This window comes from Phaseolus vulgaris, chromosome 9 (genome assembly GCF_000499845.2).
Source record: "Phaseolus vulgaris cultivar G19833 chromosome 9, P. vulgaris v2.0, whole genome shotgun sequence".
Lineage (NCBI taxonomy): Eukaryota > Viridiplantae > Streptophyta > Magnoliopsida > Fabales > Fabaceae > Phaseolus > Phaseolus vulgaris.
This window is the reverse complement of record NC_023751.2, coordinates 6,602,224-6,629,115: the sequence shown is the minus strand read 5'-3', so window position 1 is coordinate 6,629,115 and position 26,892 is coordinate 6,602,224. Positions and strand designations below refer to the sequence as shown.

At 33.6% G+C, this 26,892-nt stretch overlaps 2 protein-coding genes and 1 long non-coding RNA gene across 4 annotated transcripts; 1 reads left to right on the top strand and 2 right to left on the bottom strand.

The window, feature by feature from the left end:
• Positions 1-3,508: 3,508 nt before the first annotated feature.
• LOC137821876 (uncharacterized) lies at positions 3,509-7,537 on the bottom strand. Its single transcript, XM_068626665.1, has 8 exons — positions 6,907-7,537; positions 6,691-6,812; positions 6,398-6,601; positions 5,997-6,056; positions 5,597-5,735; positions 5,006-5,124; positions 4,316-4,546; positions 3,509-3,919 (listed from the first exon to the last, which is right to left on the bottom strand). Exons 1-8 carry the CDS (start codon positions 7,472-7,474, stop codon positions 3,725-3,727), a joined length of 1,638 nt encoding a protein of 545 aa, XP_068482766.1. The 5' UTR covers positions 7,475-7,537; the 3' UTR covers positions 3,509-3,724.
• Positions 7,538-13,023: 5,486 nt separating this feature from the next.
• Positions 13,024-19,617, bottom strand: LOC137820867 (sulfate transporter 1.3-like). 2 transcript variants are annotated; one of them, XM_068625161.1, is made up of 16 exons: positions 19,243-19,617; positions 18,275-18,386; positions 17,589-17,820; positions 17,018-17,373; positions 16,858-16,906; positions 16,556-16,763; positions 16,212-16,392; positions 15,981-16,046; positions 15,765-15,878; positions 15,529-15,645; positions 15,309-15,435; positions 14,735-15,021; positions 14,437-14,627; positions 13,912-13,997; positions 13,718-13,794; positions 13,024-13,593 (listed from the first exon to the last, which is right to left on the bottom strand). In XM_068625161.1, the coding sequence occupies exons 4-16, from the start codon at positions 17,354-17,356 to the stop codon at positions 13,450-13,452; spliced, it is 1,986 nt and encodes a 661-aa protein (XP_068481262.1). In that variant the 5' UTR covers positions 17,357-17,373; positions 17,589-17,820; positions 18,275-18,386; positions 19,243-19,617; the 3' UTR covers positions 13,024-13,449. The 2 variants fall into 2 exon arrangements, with proteins under 2 accessions (XP_068481262.1, XP_068481263.1); XM_068625162.1 differs by having other exon boundaries at positions 17,589-17,720; positions 19,243-19,375.
• Positions 13,480-15,613, top strand: LOC137820868 (uncharacterized). The gene is made up of 2 exons (XR_011082709.1): positions 13,480-13,620; positions 15,326-15,613. It is a non-coding gene; the product is annotated as an uncharacterized lncRNA (long non-coding RNA).
• Positions 19,618-26,892: the final 7,275 nt, after the last annotated feature.

Genomic DNA, 26,892 nt, shown 5'->3' with positions numbered 1-26,892 from the left:
GATAGCATTATTTTCACTTTTATTTCTCCATCAGTATCATTTTGTTTTCATTTTCCAATTCAATACTCTTTTCTTTTTATTTTCTTATTTAATACCGTTGTTTCCATGATTTCATTTTGTATTTTCAAAAAAAAAAACTCTTAGAATTTAGATTTTGGGATGGTATTTTTAGAATTTTTTATTTCCTGGAATGAATGGAAAAGAAAAAAAGAAATATAAAATAGAATAAAAATAAATTTAAGAACCAATAAAATAAAATAATTTTTATGTAAAAAATGTTTTAAAAGTTTTAATTAAAAATGGGAAGAATAAATTTTAAATATTTATAAAATTATAGTGAATTTAAATATTTATAAAATTGAATTAGAAGAAAATTTGAAATTTGAAAATTAAAAATTAAATATATAAAAATTTAAGAAGAAATATCAATACAAAAAGAATTAAATAAAATATCTTTTATGTAAATAAATATTATGAGTAAAATAAATGTAATTGTAACATTATTTTGCTTTTTTTTGCATTTTAATAGTAAATTTGAATTGTGGAGAATAAATTATAATACATTTGTAAATATATTTTTATAATAAAATTCAAATGAAAAAATTATAATAAATTATACTGTTGGTGCCAAATTAAATGTTGGTATTTTTTTATTAAAAAGATATCAAAATAAGTAATAGTAAAAATTAAATAAATTTGTTTGGATATTTTATAAAAAAAAATATTAACTGAATAACGGTGTAATGACTTGTCCCTCCAAAGTCTAGTTGGGTAGCGAAAGTAAATTGTTGCAACCCTTTCTTCTGCTTTCCTGTGAAATTTTTCTGAGGATAACTTCTTTTGTAAGATCATTCTCCTTTTGATAAGAAAAACTTTTGGTGTCATAAAATTGAATGTACATCTTTCAATGGGACATTCTTTCATTGATCCATCATAGTGAACAATGATATATAATGAAGTTATTTGTTTACAACAAACAAAATGTTGGGTGTGTAATAGAAAAGGAAAGATGGAGAAATGAAAGATGTTGAGTGTGACATACCTATTTAGTATAACATAAAAAAAGGAAAAAATAAATAAAAAATAACTAAAAAAAATCTAATATTCAGCATATTCTTTTCTTATTTTATTTTATCGTCTTATATCTCTTATCTTTATCTTGTTTTGATTTTTTTATATTTTTTTATCTTTATCTTATTTTGTTTTGATTTTATTTTATATCTTTTATGTTTTTAGTTATTATTTTTTTTCTGCCTTTATTTATTTATTTCTGTTTTTATTTTTATTTTTATTGTTGCTGTTTTTATTTTCTATATTTATTTATTTTTACATTTTTTTCTTCTTATTTTTATGCATTAAGTATAGTATTTGCATTAGTGATTTTTTTAGGATTTCACATTTAGGGTAGACACTTCAGTTACTACTCTTTTATTTATTTTTTTTTAAATTGAAAGTAATTCAGGAAAACTCTAACTAGGAAATACTTGGTTTTTAAGTTTGTCCACATGTGACTCACCTCTCTTTCCTGAGAGTTTACATGAAATGGTACATGGCTAATTCAATATATTTCTTGTAATGGCCACAATTTCTAAATGATCCACGCACAACAAAAGTCACCATCGGAGTCCACATTCCCAATTACAACTAATTACAACAACGACATTCATTTGTAACTGCAACATATTATCATCAGTAATAAACAACTTCAATTCTTCATTTCACTATTATCTGTGTGTCCATTACTAATTGACTTGAGTTTTTTTTATAATTATGTATTGTATTTTTTATTTGAAATTAACATGATTACATAATCAATAATAATAAAAATAATATTAATTTATGTTTATAGATTCAACTTTTATGTTGTTGTACGATTTAATTTTTTATTTTCTCCATTCTTACAAAAATAATTAAATTTTAAACTAAACATTTTTAATTTATTACCTTTTTATTTTTATTTGTACAAATTCATTTATTTCTTCAATAATTATATGTCTAACTATTTTAAACATTAATTGTTTTTACAACCAATACATTTATTTTTTTAATGTATCTAAAATTAAAATTATCAACTCTTTTTAATTTATTAATTCCTTTTTATTTTTTATTTTATTGATTCTTAAATTTACATTTTATTCTATTTTATATTTCTTTTTTTCTTTTTCATTCATTCTAGACAAAAATATAAAAAATTCTAAAAACACCATTCCTAGAATCCAAATTCTAAAAAGTTTTTTTTTCAAAAATACAAAATAAAACCATTAGAAGAAACGATACTAGATAGGAAAATAAAAACAAAAGAGTGTTAGATAGAAAAATAAAAACAAAAGAGTGTTGAATGAGAAAATAAAAATGAAAATAGTGTTATCTAAGATTAAAAAAAAAAAAAAAAGTCGATATATGCTTTACATCAAGTTAAATTACCATTTGAGGAAAATACTCATCCAGCCATCAAATTTAAAAACAAGTTTTGTAACATCTGATTGATGCATAGAATTATATTTGGGATCTAAAGTTTTAATTTTTACAAAAATGAAATTATGACAAAATGTTCAGCTTAAGGGTAAAGTTATATAACCTTGCTACCATTACTCCCTCCAGAATTATGCTAATTTTAAAGCACTGTCAATTCAAGTCTCTCGTGATCGGTGGCCTAGTTCGTATATTCTTTCTAGCTTCAAATAACAATCAGTATAAATCATTTTTTGGAGCAATTTTCTTACTAACACCAATCCCTTTAATAATTAGTGTTCTTAATTTGACAATGTTTCCTCCTGACTTACTCGTGATTTCAGACAAGAAGGAAAATAAAGGTATCCAATCCCGTTACTCCTCGTCATTTACATGTTTGCACACTGTTATAGTAGCAATCATTTTTGCATAAAGCAATAAAATAACAAATAAAAGACCTCAACATTAAAAGTTTTACGCGAACAACGAAAGACCTCAAAGAGACACAAGCATTTGATCGAAGAACTAAGTGTAGTAAGCTTTACCCACAAGCGAGTTTGTTAAATCTCTGGCCCCATGCAATAAAGAGTTGTCAGCCCCAAGGCAAAACATGTGTCCGAGGGGTTCACGCTTACCCATTCCTATTTGAGGGTTATGGATCCTTCAGAAATTTGAGCATAACGTGCTTGAAATATTGTCAAGCTCAAGCATTACTAGAGTTGCATCTGTAGAAAACACGAAGAAATACAACAATCGAAGGAACACACACACCATTAATTGGGAACCAAACAGTTATAGGCCAATTATACTAGCCAACAGTGCCTTAGTGCATATGCATATCTTCGATTTATTCTTCAATGTTTCGGCCATCAAGAGAGCATGGGAAACCAAACAAGAATTGGTAAACATTAATTGAATACTGATTTCGACATAAATGTTTTAAGTTTTTTTAAAACTAAATGATTTTTGGAGACCATGAAATTAAGAACTTCCTAAATTGCTTCTGCGGATTACCTATTTGCAGTTACAGCACTGCACCATATCTTTCGACCGTTGATTTAAAATAATACAACTCAATTTAAAAATCATCCCAACCAAAAAAGGAGGGGTTCGCGTGATAATATCAGTACGAGAAACATACAACAAAACTGATCACCATGGCTTGAAATCCATGGGAAATGTACAGAGCCAGATTGAATTTGGCGTCCTATACATGAGTGATAAATGTAAAGAAAACTAGCTAAAAATCACCACGTACGTTTTCGGAGCCATTCTATTTACCAATACAGAACTTGCCAAATATATTTGATAAAACCTCCTCCGATATATTTTCTCCACTTATCTGTCCAAGGGACAATGCAGCATCCCTCAAATCAATTGTCCAAAAATCCAGAGGCAGTTCCTCATTTATTGATGATTGTAACCTTGCAAGTGCTTCCTTCGTCCGAACAAGTTGTTCACATTGTCTCTGAATCATCGTTATATCAGCAAACACAATCCAGATTCAAGACCTCCCCCCAAAAGAAAAGAAGTTATTTTACTACTCTTTTGTGAGTATGTGGGTGCATGTGCAAAAATGTTGTCTTGTAACAGAAGATCAACACTTGTGCTTGGTGGGAGTAAAAATGGAAAATAGTAGAAAACAGAGAAGTCTTTGTAGAGTCCAACAACATGGTTATTTACCGTCAAACATTTTCTTCTTAGCTAAGCATAATATTGACCATTACTTCTAGTTCAAATTTACCAAATAAAGGTACATGGTATCTAAGAGTCTATTCGTTCCTTCTCTTCCAACTTAAAAGTTTAAGAAAATTTTGAAGCCACGACTTTGCGAGAAAGATGGAAAGCCAAAATGATAGCTTACCTGATTGACAGTCCATCTGCGACCCCCAGCAGGAATGCTTTCAAGACCCACAATCTGTAATACCGCCCTCTCTAAGTCTTGTAATCCTTGACCAGTAACAGCACATGTAAACACATGTTCGCTGAAAATTTTATGACTCTCAAATCCTTTGTCCCATTCAGTCTCAGCACAAGGTTTACAATCTATCTTGTTGACTACAAGGATTACTGGGGTGGATGAGACAGTTGATCCCTGTCTTACAACAGAAAGGTTAAGTAAAGATTGCAGATTAATGTGAACATGCATCTTTTCTTTTCTGACAGCATGGCAGAAAATAATAACAGCCTAACAGGTACCAAGCTTATTACTAAAAGAAAAATGAAAGGTATAGTGCAATGTTTATTATGTTTAAGAGCATTATCCTACAAAATGTAAATTTTAAGGGTAACTACATGATCTAAATGGCCTTTCTGGAGACATGTAATTGATCCCACCCAGCATAAAAAGTCTTTTTACTCTTGTTGTTGACTATAGGATAACAATGCATTTAAGGCAGCCAGGTTGTGTCTGTATGCCAATTTATCATGTCATATCATATTAAGAATATGTTTGTGGTAACATACATAGTTTGATGCTTAATCTATATCAACATAGTATTAAATATAATGATAAAACAAGGAGAAAGGGGAGAAAAAGATTATATGGTCAAACCTTGGTAGATTGAATCCTTTCGAGAAGTTTGGTGTCTTCAGATGTCCACCCTTCAACAGCACTCACAGTCATGATAATTAAATCAGCCCCCTTAGCAACTGCTTCAGATCGCTCTACGCCTAGTAGGAGAATACAAATATAAATTTCAGTACATCATGTGAAGTAATGATGCTAAGGTAAGTAGCAAAACACTAGATGCATACGACAAAATACATCTAATCCAACTATAGCTAAGTCAAATCAGGCAAAATCTATAGCCGTATATCTATCTAATTTTTACTAGATTTTACAAGTGTTTTACTTAAACTAAATTTAAAGCAAGTGATAATTATTAGAAAGCTTGTATATATTTTTCAAAAAAAAAATGCATTCAATCAAGTTTAAGATATCATGAAAACCGAATTACTGAGTGTAGCCATTAAAAAACCTGGATTTAAACTAGTTGAAGACGCTATAACGTCACATTTGAAAGGACACTTAACGATCTATAGCCTAGAGCCTACAATACAGACAAGAGAAAGACGGTGCAACAAAAACAAAGGAAAATAACATAGGTCCTGAACTCAAAGGAGAAAAGAAAGAAAGCCGCACCTATCTTTTCCACAATGTTATCAGTGTCCCTGATGCCTGCTGTATCAAGAAGGGTTATAGGAATACCACTGACACTGATACTCGCTTCAATCACATCACGAGTGGTTCCAGCAATTTCAGTAACTATTGCCCTCTCACTCTGCATGCTACAAGAAGATCATGCTCAATAAGTTAAACAATCACAATGTTTTACGTATACATACATACATATATATAGATATATGTATATATATTATATGTGTATAGTTCTTCCGCTTAAATTTAAATTATGTTGAGATGCAGATTAAGTACGTGAATGATTTCAGTTGGCCAACACCAAGGTTAATATCAACAGAAAAGATTCAATAAACAATAAATATCAAATTGAAGTTATCAAATAACCAAAATGACAATGACATACTTTGCTCCATGCATTCAGAAGACTTGACTTGCCAACATTCGGGCGGCCAACTATTGCTATCTGGAAGAATTTCATATATCAGGATAAAAAATAGGAACAGCAGCAGTCATCCTCATATTCACACAGAAATAGAATGACAAATTCATGTTGTATCACAAAGTAATTTAAGTCTAACTTAAATTTATAAAATCAGCATCTCCTCTTATTTACTATAATTTATTTATCTCTTGTGAAATCCCCAACACACTTTTATGTTGGGAATTAGACATCTCAAATGTAACAATATATATTTATGAGTGATCCAATCACAGGTAAAAAGATAGATCTAAACCACTTTGTAAGAGGAGAAACAAACTTCTATACCTATTACAGCTTATTATGCCCTGTGTTCCAAACCATACCTGTAATCCAGATTGCAGAAGCTTGTCATAGTTTGCTGTCTCCAATGCATTCTCAACGTCTCGTGACATGTCATGGATTTTATCCATAATCAGATTCAAATCCAGAGGCGGCATCTCATCATCGAAGTCTAAACGTGCTTCAATCTCAGTAAGCAACTCAATGCACTGACTCCTCAAAGATCGAACAAGTGAAGAAAAGCCACCCTGTCATCAGACGCAACCAGGCAAGTCTTACACCAAACATCATGATGATGATACAGTAAAACATGGAAACAACGTTGAGTTAAACATACCTGAATTCCTTGTAGTGCAGCATCTGCAGCAGCCACAGATTTGGCAGCAATTAATCTTGCAACATTTTCGGCTTGTGAGAGATCCAAACGACCGTTAAGAAAAGCGCGAAGAGTGAACTCGCCTAGAAGAAGAAAACACAAACAACTAATTTGCATTTGGTTGTCGAGAGAGGGTTAAAAAGAGCATTAAGTTTATTCAGAGTAACAGAGACGCACCTGGTTGAGCAAGCGTTGCCCCGGCTTCCAAACAAGTCCTTAGCACTCGGCGCAGACATACTTCGCTCCCGTGACACTGAAGCTCCACCACATCTTCGCGCGTGTACGACCTCGGAGCCAGCATCGGCACCGCCAAGACCTCATCGATCACGTTGCCGTCGGAGTCCAAGACGACGCCGTATTCCACGACGTGGCTGGTGGGCCGCCACGAGTTCCGGGCGGGCCGGAACACCCGGCCCGCAATAGACACTGCTCCAGGGCCTGAAAGCCGAACGATTCCAACGGCGGCAGGTGGCCCCCCCAAGGAAGTTACGATGGCCGCAATTGTGGTCCCATTCCCAACAACCTCGTCTACACACTCTCCCGCTCCCAACCGCTCGTCTTTCTTCACCACTAACTTGTAACTGTCTGAACCTGCGTGGGATTTAACGGCTCTGGAGGTTTTGGAGGGAATAAGATGGTGCCACGTGACTCCACAACTCAAAAGCAACGCCATAGTTGGGCGCGGCGGTGAAGCAAAGGTGGCGCACATGTTAATGTGACGAAGCATGGCACGCAGAGCAGCCATTGCTCTGGTTTCGTTTTCTGTCTTCCTGAAGCTACTGTTTCTCTATCTTGCTATCGATCGTTATGTTCTGACGAAGGGCCCATTTTATCCGTTCCTAACCTGGATTTTGGCCCATCACTCCCTTCAGACCCAATAATGGGCAATTCTATACATTCTTCTTCTTCTTGCACCTCCATAAAAGAAGTTAAATGACAATTTTACCCTTTTTTCCATCTTCTCCATTAAACACCTCTCTTCCCCTCAGCAACCCCATCTCCAACACCAGCACCGCAGTAATTTCTCACCTTCTATGTCACTGCTGTAGTAGTCCCCAATACCTCTCACCTCTGCGCCACAACTGAGTAGTCAGTCTCCTCGTCTAAACAAAACAAAAAAAGTACTTTCGTCGTCTAAAAAAAAATGTATTTTAAATTATACAATTCAAATAAAAAAAATAATATTTTATATTATACCATTTTGAAAAACTTTAGTATTCTAGATTAAACAATCTAAATTTGTATTATGGAAGACACAATTTAAAATAAAATAAAAAAATTATATTCCAAATAATTAAAAAAAAATTAATGTATAATATAATTTTTCATCATAGAATTATAGAATCTAGAATTCGAAATACAATGTATTTTAGATTATATAGTCTTAATTACAAACCAAAATTTATATTCAAATTAAAAAAATTAGATTTTAAATTGTATAATTCATAAATTAATTTTTTTATCTCAAGGTTGAAGAAAAAAATATGGAAGTGAATGAAAAAATTGGCCCAATAATATATAGAGTCTCTAGGCTGCTTCTTCCTGCACCTCTATACCTTCTTGTCCCACCCCCATAAATTTTTCTTATTCCAAAAATACCCTTTTCAATATTTTAGATTACATAATTCGGAAGTCTTTTTTTAGATTCAGAATTAGCTTCCAGATTATATAATCTGGAAGTCTTTTGTGATTAGCTTCTAGATTACATAATCCGGAAGTCTTTTCTATACATAAGATTAGCTTCCGGATTATGTAATCCGGAAGCCTTTTTTTCAGATGTGTTATTAGCTTCCGGATTACATAATCCATAGGCTTATTATTTCAAATCCAATGGAGTGAAAAAAAAGGATAAAATAGTATTTTCATATTTAATATGGGGTGATACAAGAAGGTATGGAGGTGTAGGAAGAAAGAGTCGAGTCTCTGTTAAGGTTACTTTTGTTTTTGCTTCATGCACTCCACTTTTAGAGAGGCTCTATCAAGGTAATAAAATATTCTAAAACACAATGGTTGTTCGATTTGTTGTTAGGTTGATGGGATGGGTTAACTTACTATTATTTCACAAATCAAATATATGTTTTAATCAGCTCACAAAAATGAAATATGGTATAGATACATAGACGATTTAAAGATTATCTTATGATTTAAAAATGAAGACACACTATTACACAACTTTCAAGGAATATATAACCCCATTGATAAAAATTCATAATACTTTATCATAATGTGTGTGTTTTACTGTTCTCATGAAAAACATTAGGAAAAACTCAATGAAAAAATAATGCAAAGAAGAAATATAGGAAGTATTTATTTCTTCTCTTCATATAAACAATCATCTTCACGCTTGACTTTGTTAAAAAAAGCTAGATTTTTACATCAATGTAGCTCTTGAATATTTATATTGTCCATTTTCTTAAGATTGTAAATGGAAAGGAATTTGAACAAAGTATGTTGTGTCATATTATTTTTCTAAAGTTAATCCATAATTTATGTTATACTTTTCTATAATGACTTACCTCATGTAAGACTACTTGTGTCACACAATTAGATGATGTGATTGGTTTCATATGCCCATAAAAAGACTACATTATTCATGTAAAATTTGTTGTTAATGATCTACCATTATAAATATTTGATAAATAATCTGTATTCCCATAATGAAATAAATATTATTTGGAAATGTTTAAATAAACCAAATTCATATATGTCATAAATATAAGATAAGGAAGTATGTGGTATATCTATTTTGATGTCTTTATGTAAGATAAATAATATGTTTCAATAAATTGACAATAAATGATATATCACTGAAAACAATCACATATTGTGCTTTTTGAGACCGTATATTTTTTTTTGTTTTTTTTTTATAATTTTCAAGTATCTTTGTATTTGTATTGGAATGTGATTAACGACTTATCTTCTTTTTAGAGTGGTTATATATATTGGACCATGGAAGATCGTTCTAAGTCAGGAAAATCTAGAATAGTCACAGAAAAAACACTTTTAAAAATTATTGTGACTTATTTATACAAAATAAATAAATAAATACTTTTGTGTTGATCAAGAAATATTTTATTATTTAAACTATAACTAATATATAAACTGTAATGCGTTTGTGCGTTTAAATTTCTATCATATTATTTTATTGTATTAAGTTAAAATTTAATTATTTAATATTTTTTATTATTTTACATACTAACGTGTATACTAATTATAAATTTAATACTTACACATTTTATGTGCGAGTGATTTAAATGACATCACTAACCAATGAATTTATCCAATGAATTTAATTTGTCAGTAAATTCTGATTAAATTATTTGTCCTGTAGAAATTTAAAAATATTTATAATATATAAATATATATTATAATACAAATTTAAAATATATTTATTACAAAAATATATTTAAAATATATTTACAAAATAATTATTTTACATTATTATCTGAATAAAAAAAATGTTATAATTACATATTATTATAAATATATTATAAAAGATATATATGTTAGATGCTTTCCTTTATCTCATAATAAAAGAAGCTTGTGTTTTTTTATTGGAATTTAAAGTTAATTTTTTCCCTTTTTATATTGTAAATTCATACTTAGAGGAGAATTTTGATTGTGATCTCGTTATCAAACCATGACCTTCCTCCAAAATTCTCTAACACGATTTCGGATAACGTGAAGAAAGTCATGCTAATTTAGCACGACTTAAGGTTGACGGGTTAGAAGTTGTGCTAACTTGACATAATTTAAATTGTTTTTGAAGAAACCTCACTTTAGTAAAAGAATAGAAAAAAACTATGGTGGCAAAAAAATCCTATTTATGAAAACTCTCCAAACAAAATGTAATGCAGATAAGATAACCATTATATTTCATAGATACTCTATTGTATCTTCTTCTTTCCCTCCTAAAAGACTCTATATTTTATTATAAAGATATTTAACCGTGTATACATTCGTATCACAATCTTTCCAGGTCCAATTATCTTGTTTTCTTACTTGAATAGAAATTGTCCGAGATCAATCATGAACATTTTCAGTTGTTCTTTTTCCCACTCAAACCACTCTCTACGTCATTTTATTGTCCACTACCAACCTTCTCCGCACTAGTGGACCATATTTCATATACTACTTTCATTGTCACACAAATTCACATATAACTGAGGATACTTATCTCTAGGAAGGTTATGGCCAACCTAACAACATTTCTCCCAAAATCTTATCATGTTTGCATAACCCTTAGACAAGATTATATTGGTATTGAACCAAATTCTAGTTTTTCCCTTCTTAAAACACTATCTTTATGTTTGCATAACCCTTAGACAAGATTATATTGATATTGAACCAAATTCTTGTTTTTCCCTTCTTCAAACACTATCTTTAAATTTCTTCACCACCTTAACTCTAGCCTATGTTCACTGTTATCGTCTAAGTTCCTCCATAATCTATACTTTCACCAAAATTTCTTTCCATAAGCCTTCATATCTAATCCTAATTTCCACTTCGATTTTCCTAATAATACAGGCATTTTCCTAATAAGACTAGGTTAAACATTTCATTATCTCTTGTACCTAATCTGATCATCATCTTTCGACATACATATGAGAATTGAAATCGAATTTATGCTTCAATTAAAGTCATAGAATATATAACTACTTCATATATTCTACGTATTGATCGACAATTACTATCTTGTATATAAAGGGAAGAAATTCATTTAGAAATTTTGACGATTCTTCTATCTCAAAAAATACTATTGTGAGTAAAAATAATATTGTGATAATTGTAGTTTACTTATTTTAAATTAACCTGACATAAAATGAAATCTGAACTTAATAATGATTACTTTTTTTGACTGACGATCAATAAGCATTCCACAATTTTCTTTTGACAATGATCTATCAAGCATTCCACAATGTTCTTTTGACAAGTCTCTAGTCCTTAAGTTGGATTGCAGTCAACCTTTCACATTTTCCCTTTGTCTTATTATTTCAAAGTAACTCCTCCTGAATTTTGACCAATGTCAAACAACAACAAAATAGTGTCATTGAAAGTTCTCAATTCAAAGAACACTCACATCTATTTGTCTCTCACTAATGTAATACTAAAATAAATTTATTTAATAATAAAAGTTTTCTTTTTATAAAATTACAAAAATATGTTAAACACCATATACTAGCATTCTAGATACTTTATACATTGATGTTTTGACACACGATCTACCAATAAATAATATATATATTTTTTCGTCTTATCTTATTTTTCTATCATATCAGCATCATATTGTTATTATAATTATTATTTCTATTTTCTCAACCCTCTACCTAAATCCAAAGGTGGGCATAGTCTATATTTTGCAATACTCTCTTGATCCTAACTACACTATTACTTTTGAAAAAAATCAATTTGGATAATTGTATTTTTTCAATTTCCAAGAAAATATTAGTTGTATTATCAATTCTCAAATGAATTACTTTATATGTTTTAATAAATAAAATGTATTTATTGAAGTGTGAACAAATTTAGTTAATTTATTTAGAAATATACTTACAAAAAACTTAAACTGCTTTCATTCATAATCTAAGAAATTAGCACATGAAAAAGAAACTGCACAATCCACGACTATCTTCTGTTTGTCGTTTAGCAAATCCAAGAGCAAGACACATTGCTCAGATTTTAAACACAGTATCATTCTCTTATTTGAACAATTATTTCAAGAAAAAATTATGATTTCACATTCATAAATTCCTTTCAAACTTCATATACCTTACAATTCCTTCCACCTTCCAATTCCTTTCAATAATAGAATATTATATTTAACTAATAAAAATAATAATAGTGTCAAACTATCATATTCCTTTATATACACATTGTGTTTTTGATTGATTGTTTATATATATATATATATATATATATTTTTTTTAAATTTTAAATTGAATTTAATAATTTTTGAAATTATAAAAGAGAAAGAGATCAAAACAAAGTTACATATTGAATATTTATTTTATAAATTTTAATTATATAAAATCAATCCATATTTAATAAAAACTACAAATGCTAGTAGTTTAAAGTTATAACCAGTTTAGGCAAAAAAGGCTTCTTGCACTTTCTATATTCGAATCTGACGCTTGAATAATTTATTTCGAAAAAGAAAAACTTTTTACAAATTCTGTTTGTATGAATCTGGCTTTGTTTTGGTTCTTCGTTCATGCAAGAACCAAAGGTATTCATCCACCTGTTGCATCTGTATGTACACAACTAAAAGAAAGAGAAAGAAAAAGAAAATCCACCTGCTCAATTGATCTTTTCTTTTACTATTTTCATTCAAAGCTCAAACTCAGTAAATTACAGAGTGACTTGCAGACACAAAATGGAAGATAAAAAAGTGTACAATTTATTTGCTTTATCTATTCTTCTAATCTTTTTAATGACTGAATGAGAGAGGAAAGGATGATGAACAAACACTTCCCTTCTGAAAAGGAGATCATATATTCTTCATACAAACAACCAAGTAAATGTGCACCTAATTTTATCTTTCTTTTTCAAAATGTTTAATTATGCACTTTAGGATAAGGATGACAGAGCTAGCACTAACTGTAGAAGTATCTGATAACCCACTTCTTCTACTACACCTTTTCTTTCTATCTAATCCTTTACTACCTAACTACTATACTGAAAATTTCTGGTCTCTACTCTCACAACAATATTTCATCTTTTTCAAGGGTCCTCAGTCACCTTTGGAGAACAATATGCAACAGCCTCTGCAACTGTGAGGAAGATCTTGTCCTCGCCCAGTGTGTTTGCAAAATTGGATGCGTAAAGCTTGTCTGTCACTGCTGGACCAGGATTTGCCAGAACAAGCTTGCATAAAAGGAAGAAGAACTTACGGTAAGATGCTATGCTAGTTACATAATATATCATATTCTAATCACTCATGCATATATATTATGTGCATCTCATTCTTGGGCAGAAGTTAATTAGTTACCTCAACTCCTCTCTTTTCAAGACTTCTGTGTAACTCTTCGAAGGATTGGATGCCACTTGTATCGATATCAGTGACGGCTGCATCATGAACACGAAAGTTAATTAATATACAAAATTAACAAGACGAAAATGAAGCTTTTACTCCGGGAATATTGTAAGGTATAACATAATTAGGATTAAAATAAAGACTCTCACGTGACAATTCAAGTATCAAAAACTGGATTTTTGTGCGGTAGTCTCCTTTCACTTTTTCTTCTTCATCCATCAGCCATCTTATTGTCCTGCAAAAGAGTATATTAAGCGACATGAATACGCTAATTGAAACACAGTTTCATAAAATTACGGTATAATCCTCTTTTAAATCAACCCTCGCTCCTTTCCACCGGATTTATACCTCATTGTAATTACGCAAATTTTATTGTACCTTGAAAAAAATTAAAGGTTTTTGGTAAGATATATTGGATAGAGACTGGGTATTTTCTCATGAATAACAACCGTTCGTATTTTTACATCCACATGTAAATTTTCTCGTATTGTACGTAATGATGTTCCCTATGTTTTGAATCACATATCCGTTCTTAATCCTTAGGCATTTAGATTACTGTCAAAACGCTTTTTCAATTAAATTAGTGTACAGATTGGATTGTTTCACTTCAGTTTATTCAAAGGAGTACAGTATAAAACAATTTCTCATTGTAAACGAATAAACAAGGTCTTTACCTTTCTTTGACATAGTTGGAGTTGGAAAAATATATTGCAGAATCAACTCTTACAATCAGTACACCTGGAACCTTACTAGCTTCTGGATATTGTTGGATGTTTCTATAGACAGTAGTCCTAGGAATCTTCCCCAGAATTGCTGTTCGGGGTCTTGTTACTTGTAGTAGAATCTTTGCAAAGGATATAGAGACCTGCCATAGAATGTAGCAATTAACATACGAAATAAACAAGATTAGTCAGAGATTACTTTGACCTTATATAGAGCATAAGATAACAAAGCATTGATTATAGCACTTACAGCAATTAGAAGTCCTATCTCAACTGAGACAAAAACAACCCCAAAGAATGCACCCATGCAAGCGACAAAGTCAAATTTATCTATCTTCCAAATCAAAATTGCTGCCTCATAGTCTATAAGGTTGATGACAGCAGAGATGATGATGGCAGAAAGAATGGCATTTGGAGTATACTTAAAAAGCGGAGTGATGAATTCCAGGGTTAAGAACACAACTACTGACATCACAATATTAGAGACTGCTGTTTGGCAACCAGCCATGAAATTTACAGCTGACCGAGAGAAAGAACCTGCAGGTACCAAGAGTATAGATCAGAAGAGGCTAAAAAACTTTATAAATCACTAGACCACAAAATAATTATAGTCCCAAATTCTCTTTATGCACAGGTAGACATTAAACTCTATAGACGTAGATCCAACTTTATCTGCCTAGTATTTTGTTTTTCCCATTTTTGCTTGATATTTCATAGCTAAAAGTAGATATTTATGACACAAGACCACTTGTTATATATTCCTTAAACTTGCAATTTTGATGACAAGAAATAGTTAGATTCATAAACCTTGTCTACGAGCTTACCAGTTGCCACATAACAGGAAGTCATCGAACCGACAACATTCATTGCTCCTAGTGCAACCATTTCTTTGTTTCCATCCAGTTGATAGTCCTTCATAGATGCAAATGTTCTTCCAATTGCCGAGGCTTCCTAGCAATCAAAATGTAATGGTTTAATTAGAAACTACAGGAGTAAAATGGACGGATACTCTTCAAGAGAAGTATTGGTGTCAAAGCTACTCACAGTCAATGCTATCATGCCTGCCACGATGCCAATTTTAAAACCTTTTCCAAGGTTTTCCCCTGTTAAATAAAGATCTTTAACTGATGATGGATTGATTCCTTTTTCTATTTTTCTCACCTTCACATATCAATAGACAAAAACTTCAGTTTTGCTGTAACTAATATTATGTCACTCTTGCCATCAGTTGGTCCTAAAATACGCTATCAGTCTTTTGACGAGAATAAACATATACTTACAATTTCTACTCCTTGCTTATCTGCACGGGTTATGAATACAAAAAAAGTGGACAAAATAACGGATATCAACGGAGCAATTGCTGGCAGCCAGAATAATCTCCTGTTTTTCTTTCCCTGATGCAATAATATGAAAGAATGATAAAACAATTTACGAAATCCTAACGATTAATTAGGGAATAATAGCAAAATGCATGAAGGGGTGGTATAATGTCTTACAATGTATTTGGCGACCAGAAGAAAACCCAAAAAGCTAGCTCCGATGACTATAGTTTGCCAGTTCCACTGCAAGATAAGTGTTATCAATTATTAGTCAATTTTGTGTTCAACATACACACACCAGTGACACCAACAGTTGGCAATTTTAAATTTAGGCACGGACTTGTTCAGATCAGGACTCCTGGTAATTAATAATTAGCATGTATATTGAGAGAGAGAAGGAGAGTATACTCCATGATGGGCTGTATTGAATACTGAATGCATCACAGAGATAATATCAGTTTTCGTTGTGAACATTTTAGTTTTAATGCCAAGGAAACCCTTGAGCTGTTGAAGGGAAATTGTGATAGCAGCACCCCCCATAAAACCGACAATAGCAGCATGGGATAGGAAGTCAATCAAGAATCCTAACCTGATTGAAAAAAATAAATAAATAATGCAACCGTAAGATTATATGGTGTGATATAAAACATTGTAACATTCGTGTAACTGGTAGCAGTTGCACAAGACATAAACTTCAGTGGTTGAAATGTCTAAATGCAAAATCCATATATTGGGCGGTAGTGTTGTCATACCTAAGAATACCAAGCGTTGCTTGAGTAATTCCAGCAAAAAAAGTGGCTGTAAAAGCAAGTCGCTGATATTCTGCCGCATTTTTAGTAGGATCAATCTCATTACTAAGTAAGGTCCCCAACAAGAGAGAAACCACTGCTACAGGTCCTATAGCAATATCACGAGAGCTACCCATGACAGCATAGATCAATGGTGGAACAAAACTCGAGTCTGTAAACGAGTAGAAAGAACAAAATGCAAAAGGATCAGTCTAACGTGCAAAGAAAAAAATTGAGCTATTGGTGAGAGGCAAGTAGAGTCTTACACAGTCCATACTGTGGAGGCAAATGTGCAAGCCTGGAGTATCCAATATCCTGTTTTTCAGCCAAGCATTAGAAGTTAGAACCTTAAAAAATGGGGCATGCAACATGAATTATTCTCGTAGCTTCAAAAATTGAAATACACTGTAAAGCAAACTTAAGTACCTGAGGAATGCAAAGACTCGCAATAGTGAGACCAGATATTAAATCCCCTCTAAATTTTTTAAGGTTGTAACTTCTTCCCCACTTAAGTATTGGGAATATGGCCTCAATGCCGAGGATGAACTTCCTTGATTTAGATTGATCTTTGAAGGGTCTTAGAGGATCATCAGAAAAGAAAGTTTCTTTAATGGTGGCTTGGAATTCCTTGAAGAGGTTCTGTCTTGGAGGAATTGCCACTTTGTAGACTCGTGGTGCCTGACCATGTGAAGAAGACGACATACTTCTCAGATCGACCTCTTTAGTATCAAGATTTTGATCAGCAGGAGGACCCATTGAAGTCATCAACCGGGACCTTCAGTCTGTAATACAGGGAAAAGTCATAACCAGAAATACTGGAAAAAAACAAGGACTTCGAGGAGTGTGATTAGCAATCACAAAATATACCATGTTGCTTAAAATTCTAATATATAGTCCAATAATGAAGATAATGAGGCACGTAATATGGAATTTTAGATGTTGATTTATGATTGATAGTTCCTACTTAGTATGAGAAAATTCTGAAATGTTTACCAACCTGAATAGAGGAGGAGGGGATACTTGATAGAAGATTTGAGTGGTCACTGGTTCAAGCTGCAATGCCTTCTTAAGCAGGTAAGCTTTGGATTACAACCTCAAAGACTTCATCTTTCAGGTCAATGTTCTCAAGCTGGGAATGGAAAACAAGACCTTATAATGTGTGAACCGGATCGAATACATGTCAAAATCATGCATTAAAATGCTTAATTTTCAATCCTGACCAAACTACCCTGAAATTAATTCACCCAAGTCAGAAAGTCTTATAGCAAGTATATCTGTCGTAACGTCAGAAGAATGGCGGGGAATACGATAAGTATTGTTTAGGGAGCAAACTTAGTACATCTAGAATTCAATAAATTACATTACAATATGCAATTTCTAGGTGCTTTTTTAAAACTCACGAAGTCAATAAAGCTTAAATAAGAAAAAGACAAAGAAGTTAAACATGTCAATGGCAACCATCAATTGGAAGTACTAGTTCCTGGAGTGGAATTGTGAGCCGATTTATTATGTCAAATCTCAAGACTAATTTGATCGAAAGAAAGATTTCGCAGATTTTATGATGACTACCGAGATGTCTAATGTAAGCTAAAGAAAATCAGAGACTACAGTTCTCATTAAGGAAGAGTGATGGCAAAATTTTGTATCCAATTAACAGTACAAGTAAATGGTCTTTGTATGCACCTCTTCACAAGCACGAGCACGTGCACCTCTTCACAAGCACGAGAACGAGCACGAGCACCTCTTCACAAGCACGAGCACGAGCATGAGTGAACTCACGCACCAGTCCCTCTCACTTACAAAACAATACATACAAAAAATTCTCAATTATCATCTTTTCTAATTCCTGAATAATACAAAACACGTAACTCCCAGACAAGATTAGAAAGGAATCAAATTCTTAAACCTGAACAAAAATTCAAAAAACCATAAAGTCATTCCAAACGGAAATAAACAACATTCAAAAAGTCCAAAGTCCAAACCGTGTTTTGACTGTCCAACAGAGTCACAATAATTGAATCTCCATGAATAACTTACTAATGTGAAGATCAATATATAATAATTACCACATCCTTATCAGATTAAATGCAGATCCATAATTTACATCCATGGAATGCATTCTACAAATACCAATAGATAATAGCATAAGTTCTCATCAACGTAGCGCCGCAGAATTTACTGAATTTCACTTTATATGGCAGCAGGGTAAAACTGTAAAGAACATGACAGCATAATTCATTCCGAACTAGACAACCAAAATGTGGACTTTTCCCAAGTCCCAGCCCTTTATGATTTATGAACCACCAAGTGCTTATTCGAAAATCGTTTGGAGAATAGTCTAAAATAGACTCCCAACATTCCTAGGCTTCTAATGCAAGCCATTGCCAGTGGAGGATTCCTCTTACACTAACACCAAAAGTATTCTTTTTTCTTCACAAACTCACTTTAACCCTTCCCATGTCAGAATTCGTGTAAAGCACAAAAAAATATACAAAGGCAGAATGACCTACAACACACGGAAGTGGGGAAAAAAAGAGAAAACGAACAGACAAATTTATACATGCTATATATATTTATAAATATATGATGATATTAATACCCAGAAATTAAAAGAGTAAACTGAACAGGTTGGGCTTCCACTCCCCACGTACCATTACCATCGGTTTTCCTTCTCACATGTCTCTCTGAAAAGACTCCACTTCTACTTTTGATCGTAAAAGCCAGAGCAGAAAAAGTGACAAACGCAGCAGGGTTTGGGAACGGAGCAGTTACATTAAACCTGGCACAGTCAGCGAATAGTTTGTCCTTAAACATGTTGTGTTACAAAAGAACTTTGTTAATAAATTTATTTAAGGAAAACAAATAACCCCAATTACTGTCCAGGTTCGATGAATCATTTGGGTTCTGTTCCAGGTTTTAATTCTTGAATCTGAACCTACAATAAGGTCTGGTTAACAATCGTGAACCGCGGAGGACAAACCCTATTTGGTCGCCCATGAAAAATGTGTATCCAATTGTCCGACAGCAAGAGAAATTAGAAAAGAAGATCCCCAAATAAAAAATAAAAAGGTTAAAGCTAGCTAATGTCCCCACGATACCTTTCCAAGGTTTATAAAGTTTATTTTAATATGGAGTACAATTATTATTAATACTTGCATGATAACATTGCGTTTATTGTTGAAGTCTCATTTTATATTTCTAAAATAAAAAATAAAAAATATTAAAATTTGACACTCCAAAACAAAGAAGATGCAGTAGTAATCACTCTATTAAAAATGTTGTAACGTGCAACTTTGGTAGTGTGATTGAAAAGTTAGAGAGGGATAGAAAACGTAGGCTAGCTTATGTTTTTTTTTATAGTTTATTTAGCAAATGAAAAGTGAGTGGGAGAATGGTGTTTTTGCGATGCTTGGGCTTGGCGAGGGACCCACGCTTATGTAATATGGTTTGAAGTTTGATGAAGGACGACATAGCGTCTACATTCAAAGTCCGCATGTGGGGATGCTACTGCGGGCCTTTCAATATTCAAAGTTTGAGCATGCACCTTTTTAACTTTCACTCCGCTGATATAAATAAAATTTAAACATTTGTCTTACTTTTTACTTTTACAATTAAAGAAATTGCTATCATATTTAATGGATCCATTCTACTCAACTCTTCAATTAGAATCTTTTGTATCATTACGTTGTCTTACTATATTATTTTATTTATTTATTTGGATTTTTATCTCTAAGATAACTCTTAGGTTTTGTAAGCTCATAGGCATTACATGATGGAATTAACAAAAGGCTTATTTTTCTATCTTCAAATTCACCATAATCTCATTGGCCTACGTGTGAGGCTGGTGGCATGTTAGGTCATATGTCTGACCCGATAATTGGTCATTTATGGCATGTTAGGAGATATGCCTAATCCGATAGTTGGTCATTTATTGTCGTTTCTTGACCTATGAGGGAGTACAAGTCAAGAGATCTCAATCAATTAGCCTTAACTACTCAATTAAGACAGGATCATGACCATAAAACGGAGGAGTTGGAATTCAGTCTATATATACCAGTTTATGCTCTAAAAAAAGGATCATCTAATACACAACATATGAAGTACTCTCAACTCATATTTTATCCTAATACTCCTATACTCATTATATTTTGTACTCTTACTGACTTGAGCGTCAGAGTGTCATAGCAGGAGAAACCCCCTCATTCCCGAAGGTTGAATCACTAGAATATTATAAGTTATTATTTTTATTTTATAAATTATTAATATTGTTTCTTTGTGTCATCGTAAAATGTAATAAGGTGCTTTTATGAATAATGAATTTAATTTTTTATATACCTTAATATAGATGAAAACTTATGTTTTTATCTAATTCTGAGGTATTGTGTCCTATTGGAGTTAGCAAATCAAAATTGTAAATTTTGTATAAAATGTTGATATGTTTATTTTTTTTTATCAGCAAAGAATGAAATTAAATTAAGAGGGATACAAAAGGGGTATCCTAACCCTTTTACATAAACCAAATCACATTAAGAATCACCAAGAATAAAGAGATGAACAAACACCCAAGAAACAATAGATAGATAAAGTTTGTTGCATAAGCTATACATCCTATTCCACCTAGCACCGTGCTCGTATTGGAATGCTATAAGCACTGCAAACTGCAGCTACAAAACCATCAAAATACACCAAAATATTGGTTATCTCCACCACCTCATTGACATTCCTTCTACCCAGCTTGTAGTGGCACGATTGTAGCACTTATCACAAAATTAATCACTTCAATGCAGCAACTTCCATTCGCTCCTTTTTGGACTTTGGCTTCCCCCTCTTTGCTCCTTTTAAGCTCACTTTTATCAGAAACCAACTTCCTACTTGCCAGGGTCCATCTCGCACTTAGATTGGTTGGAGTTTACAACTTCGACTTACATCCCCCACCATGTCTAAATCCCCACCACAACCTCTACTGCTACCATCCACATGTGAGACCACTAGTTGATAAGTAAACACACTTAGGGATTTCCACAACAACCAAAAAAACCACATAAAAAACACAGTTTTTGTTTCCTGCAAAAAGAACCCTGAACCAACATACACCCTGCCTCTATTGGTCTGTTATAAGACACATCAAAACAGAATCCTCCATCATGTCCTTATCATTCTTTTTGACTCTCTTGCATACAAGCACATATGTCCTTTCCATCTTGCACCAGCTGCAGGCCGTGACAAACCCACCAACACCTCCAACCAACTATAAATCCAGTATAGGCCGTAGTCTTAAAACTCTTGGAATCTGGGAGTCCTGATTATAACTTCTAATGCAAAACATTGAATTAAGAATCCAATCTACGAAAGAATAAGTAAAGGAATGCACCTTGTGCTTCATCCAAAGCCAGGATTTGAGTTGAGCCTTCTGAAACACCTCTTCCGCATCTACTAGCCCTTTTTTGAATACAATCAGGTTCCTTTGGTCCCAGATACACCTAATAACAGATGCCCAAACACCTTTCCATACCAGGTTTTGCTTCTTGCTAGCATTGCTCAGATAAAAACTCATAAAGTGTAGATTTAAATCATTATGTTGAACAAAAGAGATACCTATCCATTTGAAGCACAAGGACAATACCCATTGTGCGTATTTACACTCCAAGAAGATATGTTGACAAGACTTCTCCTTAAGCTGACACATTGCACATAACGTAGATTCCATCATCACCCCTCTCCTACTCAAACTCACCCTTGTTGGGATTCTATCCAGCAGCACTCTCCAAGCTGTCACAATCACATTTGGGAATGCCTTAGTCTTCCAAAGGAAATTAAACACATCGGATTGGGTTCCACGAGACTGCTTGGCAAGGCACTCATAAGCAGAATTCACAAAAAAAAGGTCGGGTTCTTCCTTCCCCCACACCTGCACATCCACATCATTCCTTCTCATTAGTGCCCCTGATAGCAGTGTAAAGAGGTCTGCTTCCAGTGATGATTCCCACTCAAACCTGGCACGCCTCCATGTCAGCCTCCATCTCCAATCCGAATTAATCCACACACCAACTTCACCCACTATTTGCCCCTGGTTTAAGGATAGGGAGAACAATCTAGGAAACAAGTATTTGAGATCAGAGCTCCCAACCCACACCTCTTCCCAAAACTTTACTTTGTCTCCACACCCTAGTTTCCAACTTAGTTCTTCTTGAAACCATCCTTTTCCTCCTCCCTCCTTGCACACTTTATAGAGATCTTTCCACCACCAAGAGTGGAGTTTGACTAGTGAATGGACGCTTCCAGGCTCCAACCCATACTTTGAGTCCAATAACTCCTTCCACCTTCCTTCCTCTTGAGAGATACAATGCCATCTCCGTTTAGCTAGGAGAGCATGGTTTAACTTTCGTATTTCTCTTAAACCCAATACTCCCTCCTCTTTAGGTTTGCACACATCTTCCCAACTAACCCAGCAAATTGGCTTGCTTTCTTTCCCCCAACCCCATAAGAATCTCCTTTGGATAGAGGTAATCCTCTTACAGACTGAGTCAGGGGCTTTGAAAAGGGAGAGATAATACAGAAGTATAGCAGATATGACAGAGTTGATAAGACAAATTCTCCCTGCCATGGATAAAAATCTTCCTTTCCACACACTGAGCTTCGCTTTTAACTTGTTAACGACCGGATCCCAAAACTACTTCTTCCTGGGGTTACCTCCCACTTCAAGGCCCATATATTTAAACGGTACTCCCATTTGTTTGCAGCTCAACGTCTTTGTATAACATGCTACATCACTACTTTGAACATTGATGCCTGCAAGCTTTGACTTATGGAAGTTGATCTTCAACCCTGAGGCTAATTCAAACCCCCTTAGGATGACCTTCAAGGTTACCACGTTGTTGAAGGAGTCTTCACATAGAAAAATAGTGTCATCCGCAAACTGGAGGATGCACAACTCAATCTCCTTCCTTCCAAACTTGAGACCCATCAGTAAAGTGGTTTTGCTAGCACTTCTAACTATCCCAGCAAGGCCTTCAACTACAACTAGGAAAAGGAAGGGTGCAAGTGGGTCTCCTTGCCTTAACCCTCTAGTCGGCTTGAATTCCTCCGTAGGGCTCCCATTGACTAACACAGACACAGTGGCGGATTCCAGACATCCTCTAATCCATGCGATCCAGAGGTTGTGAAACCCCATCCTGGATATCATATCATATAAGAACGCCCATCTAACCGAGTCCTATGCTTTTTCGAAGTCCACTTTTAGGCACAACCCTCTTCTCCCACTTCTCCTTAAATCCTCAACAACTTCATTGGCCATAAGAACACTGTCTAAGATCCCTCTTCCTTTCACAAAGGCTGATTGGCATTCATCTATCAAAGAGGGCAACACCTTCTTCATTCTACTAGCTAAAACCTTCGAAATAATCTTGTACATAGCTCCAACTAATGAGATGGGTCTATATTGCTCGAGCTTGGACGAGTCCCACACTGCCACACTGCATCCCTAATCTCTTTCTCAGAGAAAGATGCTAGGAGACCCTCGTCGTTATCAGTCGAAGATAGCGACTTGAATTCAACTTCATCCAGTCTTACCCCTAAATCTTTCGTTGCTTTGAATCTAGCTTCGAAAAACTTCTTTGCTTTTGAACGGACAGTGCTTGGTTCCTCACACCAATGGTCCCCCACCTGGACGCCCTTCACTTCGTTTCTAAGCCTTCTCCACCTCAAGGAGGAATGAAAGAACCTAGTACAGGAATCACCATTCTTGAACCAGTTAGCTCTCGCATTCTGACTTCTATAAAAAATTAAGCCTTTTAAACTTTTCATTTTGAAACAATCTCGTATTTCTTTGGCAAAAATTAAGAGAATATTACTTTAAACAAGAGAAATAATATTTTTAATATGAACATACGGAAATATATTAAGGAATGTAGGTTTTTATATAAGAAATCATGTTTGTGTGATTCAGTGTTATTAATATTTTATTTATTTTCTATTTAAAAATATTAAGAACTATTTTAGTTAGTGAAATGGTATTATGGTAGTAACTTATAAAGCTCTTATATTTCTTATTATGTTGATTAAAACAATTTAAGTATTAATTAAATAATTAAATGTAGGGATATCGTGTGCGGAAGCGTGATAATTTCAACCAAAGATTATGAGAAATTAAAGTAACAAGTAAAGTGAGAATGATACCAGAATTTTTAGGTGGAAAACCCCTTTAAATAGAGGTAAAAAACCACTGGCGAGAGAGCCAAAACTTCCACTATAATGGTACTGTGAGTACAAAGAATTCCTATCAGGCTAATGATAAATAGCTCCAAAACAAATTCTCTCTATATGGGTTAAACACTTACACCCAAGAGCAGAAATAGAGAGTATAGGAAAAGAGAGAGGAAACAAGTGCGTGTTGCTGTTTGTTATGTTGTTACATTGCTTGAAGGAAGCCACTATATATAGTGGTTCTAGGAGACAACAATAATAAATACAATTAATGGTAATTAAGGTCACATTGATTGCAATTAATTGTGGTAATTAACCTCCCATTGATTGCAATTGATTGTGACAATTAACCTCCCATTGATTGCGATTGATTGTGGCAATTAACCTCCCTTTAATAACAATTAATTATCAACGGTAAGTAACCTCCCATTTATACCAAGATAACGGTAAAGGTGAGTCATAACCCACAAATCTCCACCTTGACTTGCCTTTGACTGGAACACTCTCTTGCCATGAAGCCTTGATTAAGTATGGATAATACCAGCTAAGTTCAGGCAATGATCGAACTTAGCCAATGGAAGTGGCTTGGTCAACATGTCTGTAGGATTTTCGACCGTATGAATTTTTCAACAATTATATTTCCTGTATCAACAATGTCTCAGATAAAATGGTGTTTAATTTCAATGTGCTTGGTCCTTGAGTGATACTTGTTGTTCCTGGTTAAGTGGACAACACTCTGACTATCACAAAACATAACAAGAACATCTTGTTGAAAAACCAAGTTCATTTACCAAGCCTCAAAGCCATATAGCCTCTTTCATACCTTCTGTAGCAGCGATATATTCTGCTTCAGTGGTGGACAAAACCGCAATGGCTTGAAGTGAAGAATACCAACTGATAGCAGACCCACATAGAGTAAAGATGTAAGCTGAAAGTGACCTTCTCCGATCTAAATCACCACCATAGTCAGCATCAACATAGCCAACTGCTCCTCCGGGATCGACTCTATGTTGATCAAATACCAAACTAAGATCTGGAGAACCTTTCAGATAACGAAGTATCCATTTAACGGCTTCCCAGTGTGCCTTGTCTGGATTATGCATGAACCTGCTAACAATGCTAACAACATAAGCTAAATAAGGTCTAGTACATACCATAGCATACATGAAACTTCCAATTGCATTCGAATACGGGACATGTGACATGCGTCTTTTGTCCTCGTCTGATTTTGAACACTGATCTGATGACAACTTGAAGTGGGCGGCAATTGGAGTATTAACAGCTTTGCAATCTCGCATTTCAAATTTGTTGAGCATCTTAAGAACATACTTCTTTTGTGATAGAAAAAGTTTTCCAGCTTGACGATCTCTGTTGATCTCCATTCCCAAAATTTTATTGGCAGGACCTAAGTCCTTCATATCAAATTCACTACTAAGTTGGGCCTTTAACTTGTTAACTAAAGATTTATCTCTTGCGGTAATCAACATGTCATCAACATATAACAACAAGTATATAAATTACCCATCAGATGTCTTTTGAAAATAAACACAGTTATCATAGCTACTTTTGGAGTATCCATGTCCAATCATGAAAGAATCAAACCTCTTATACCATTGTCTTAGTGATTGCTTCAAGCCGTAGAGAGATTTCTTCAAACGACATACATGGTCCTCCTTTCAAGGAACAACGAACCTCTCAGGCTTCCGGATGTAAATCTCTTCCTCAAGATTACCATGAAGAAAAGCAGTTTTCACATCTAACTATTCCAGCTCCAAATCATACAAGGCAACTAAAGCAAGTAATATACGTATTGAAGTATGACGAACAACAAGAGAAAATACTTCATTAAAGTCAATACCTTTCTCTTTATCAAAACCTCTTACAAAAAATCTTGCTTTATTCCTTGTACTCTCAACACCAGGGATCCCTTCTTTTCTCTTAAAGATCCACTTGCAACTAATGACTCGTTTTCCTTCTGGTAACTTCACCAATTCCCATGTTTCGTTTTTTAGAAGACTCTCAACTTCTTCTTGCATAGCAGCAATCCACTTTGTTGAGTCGTCATTAGAGATAGCTTCAGAGTAATTCTTGGGTTCACC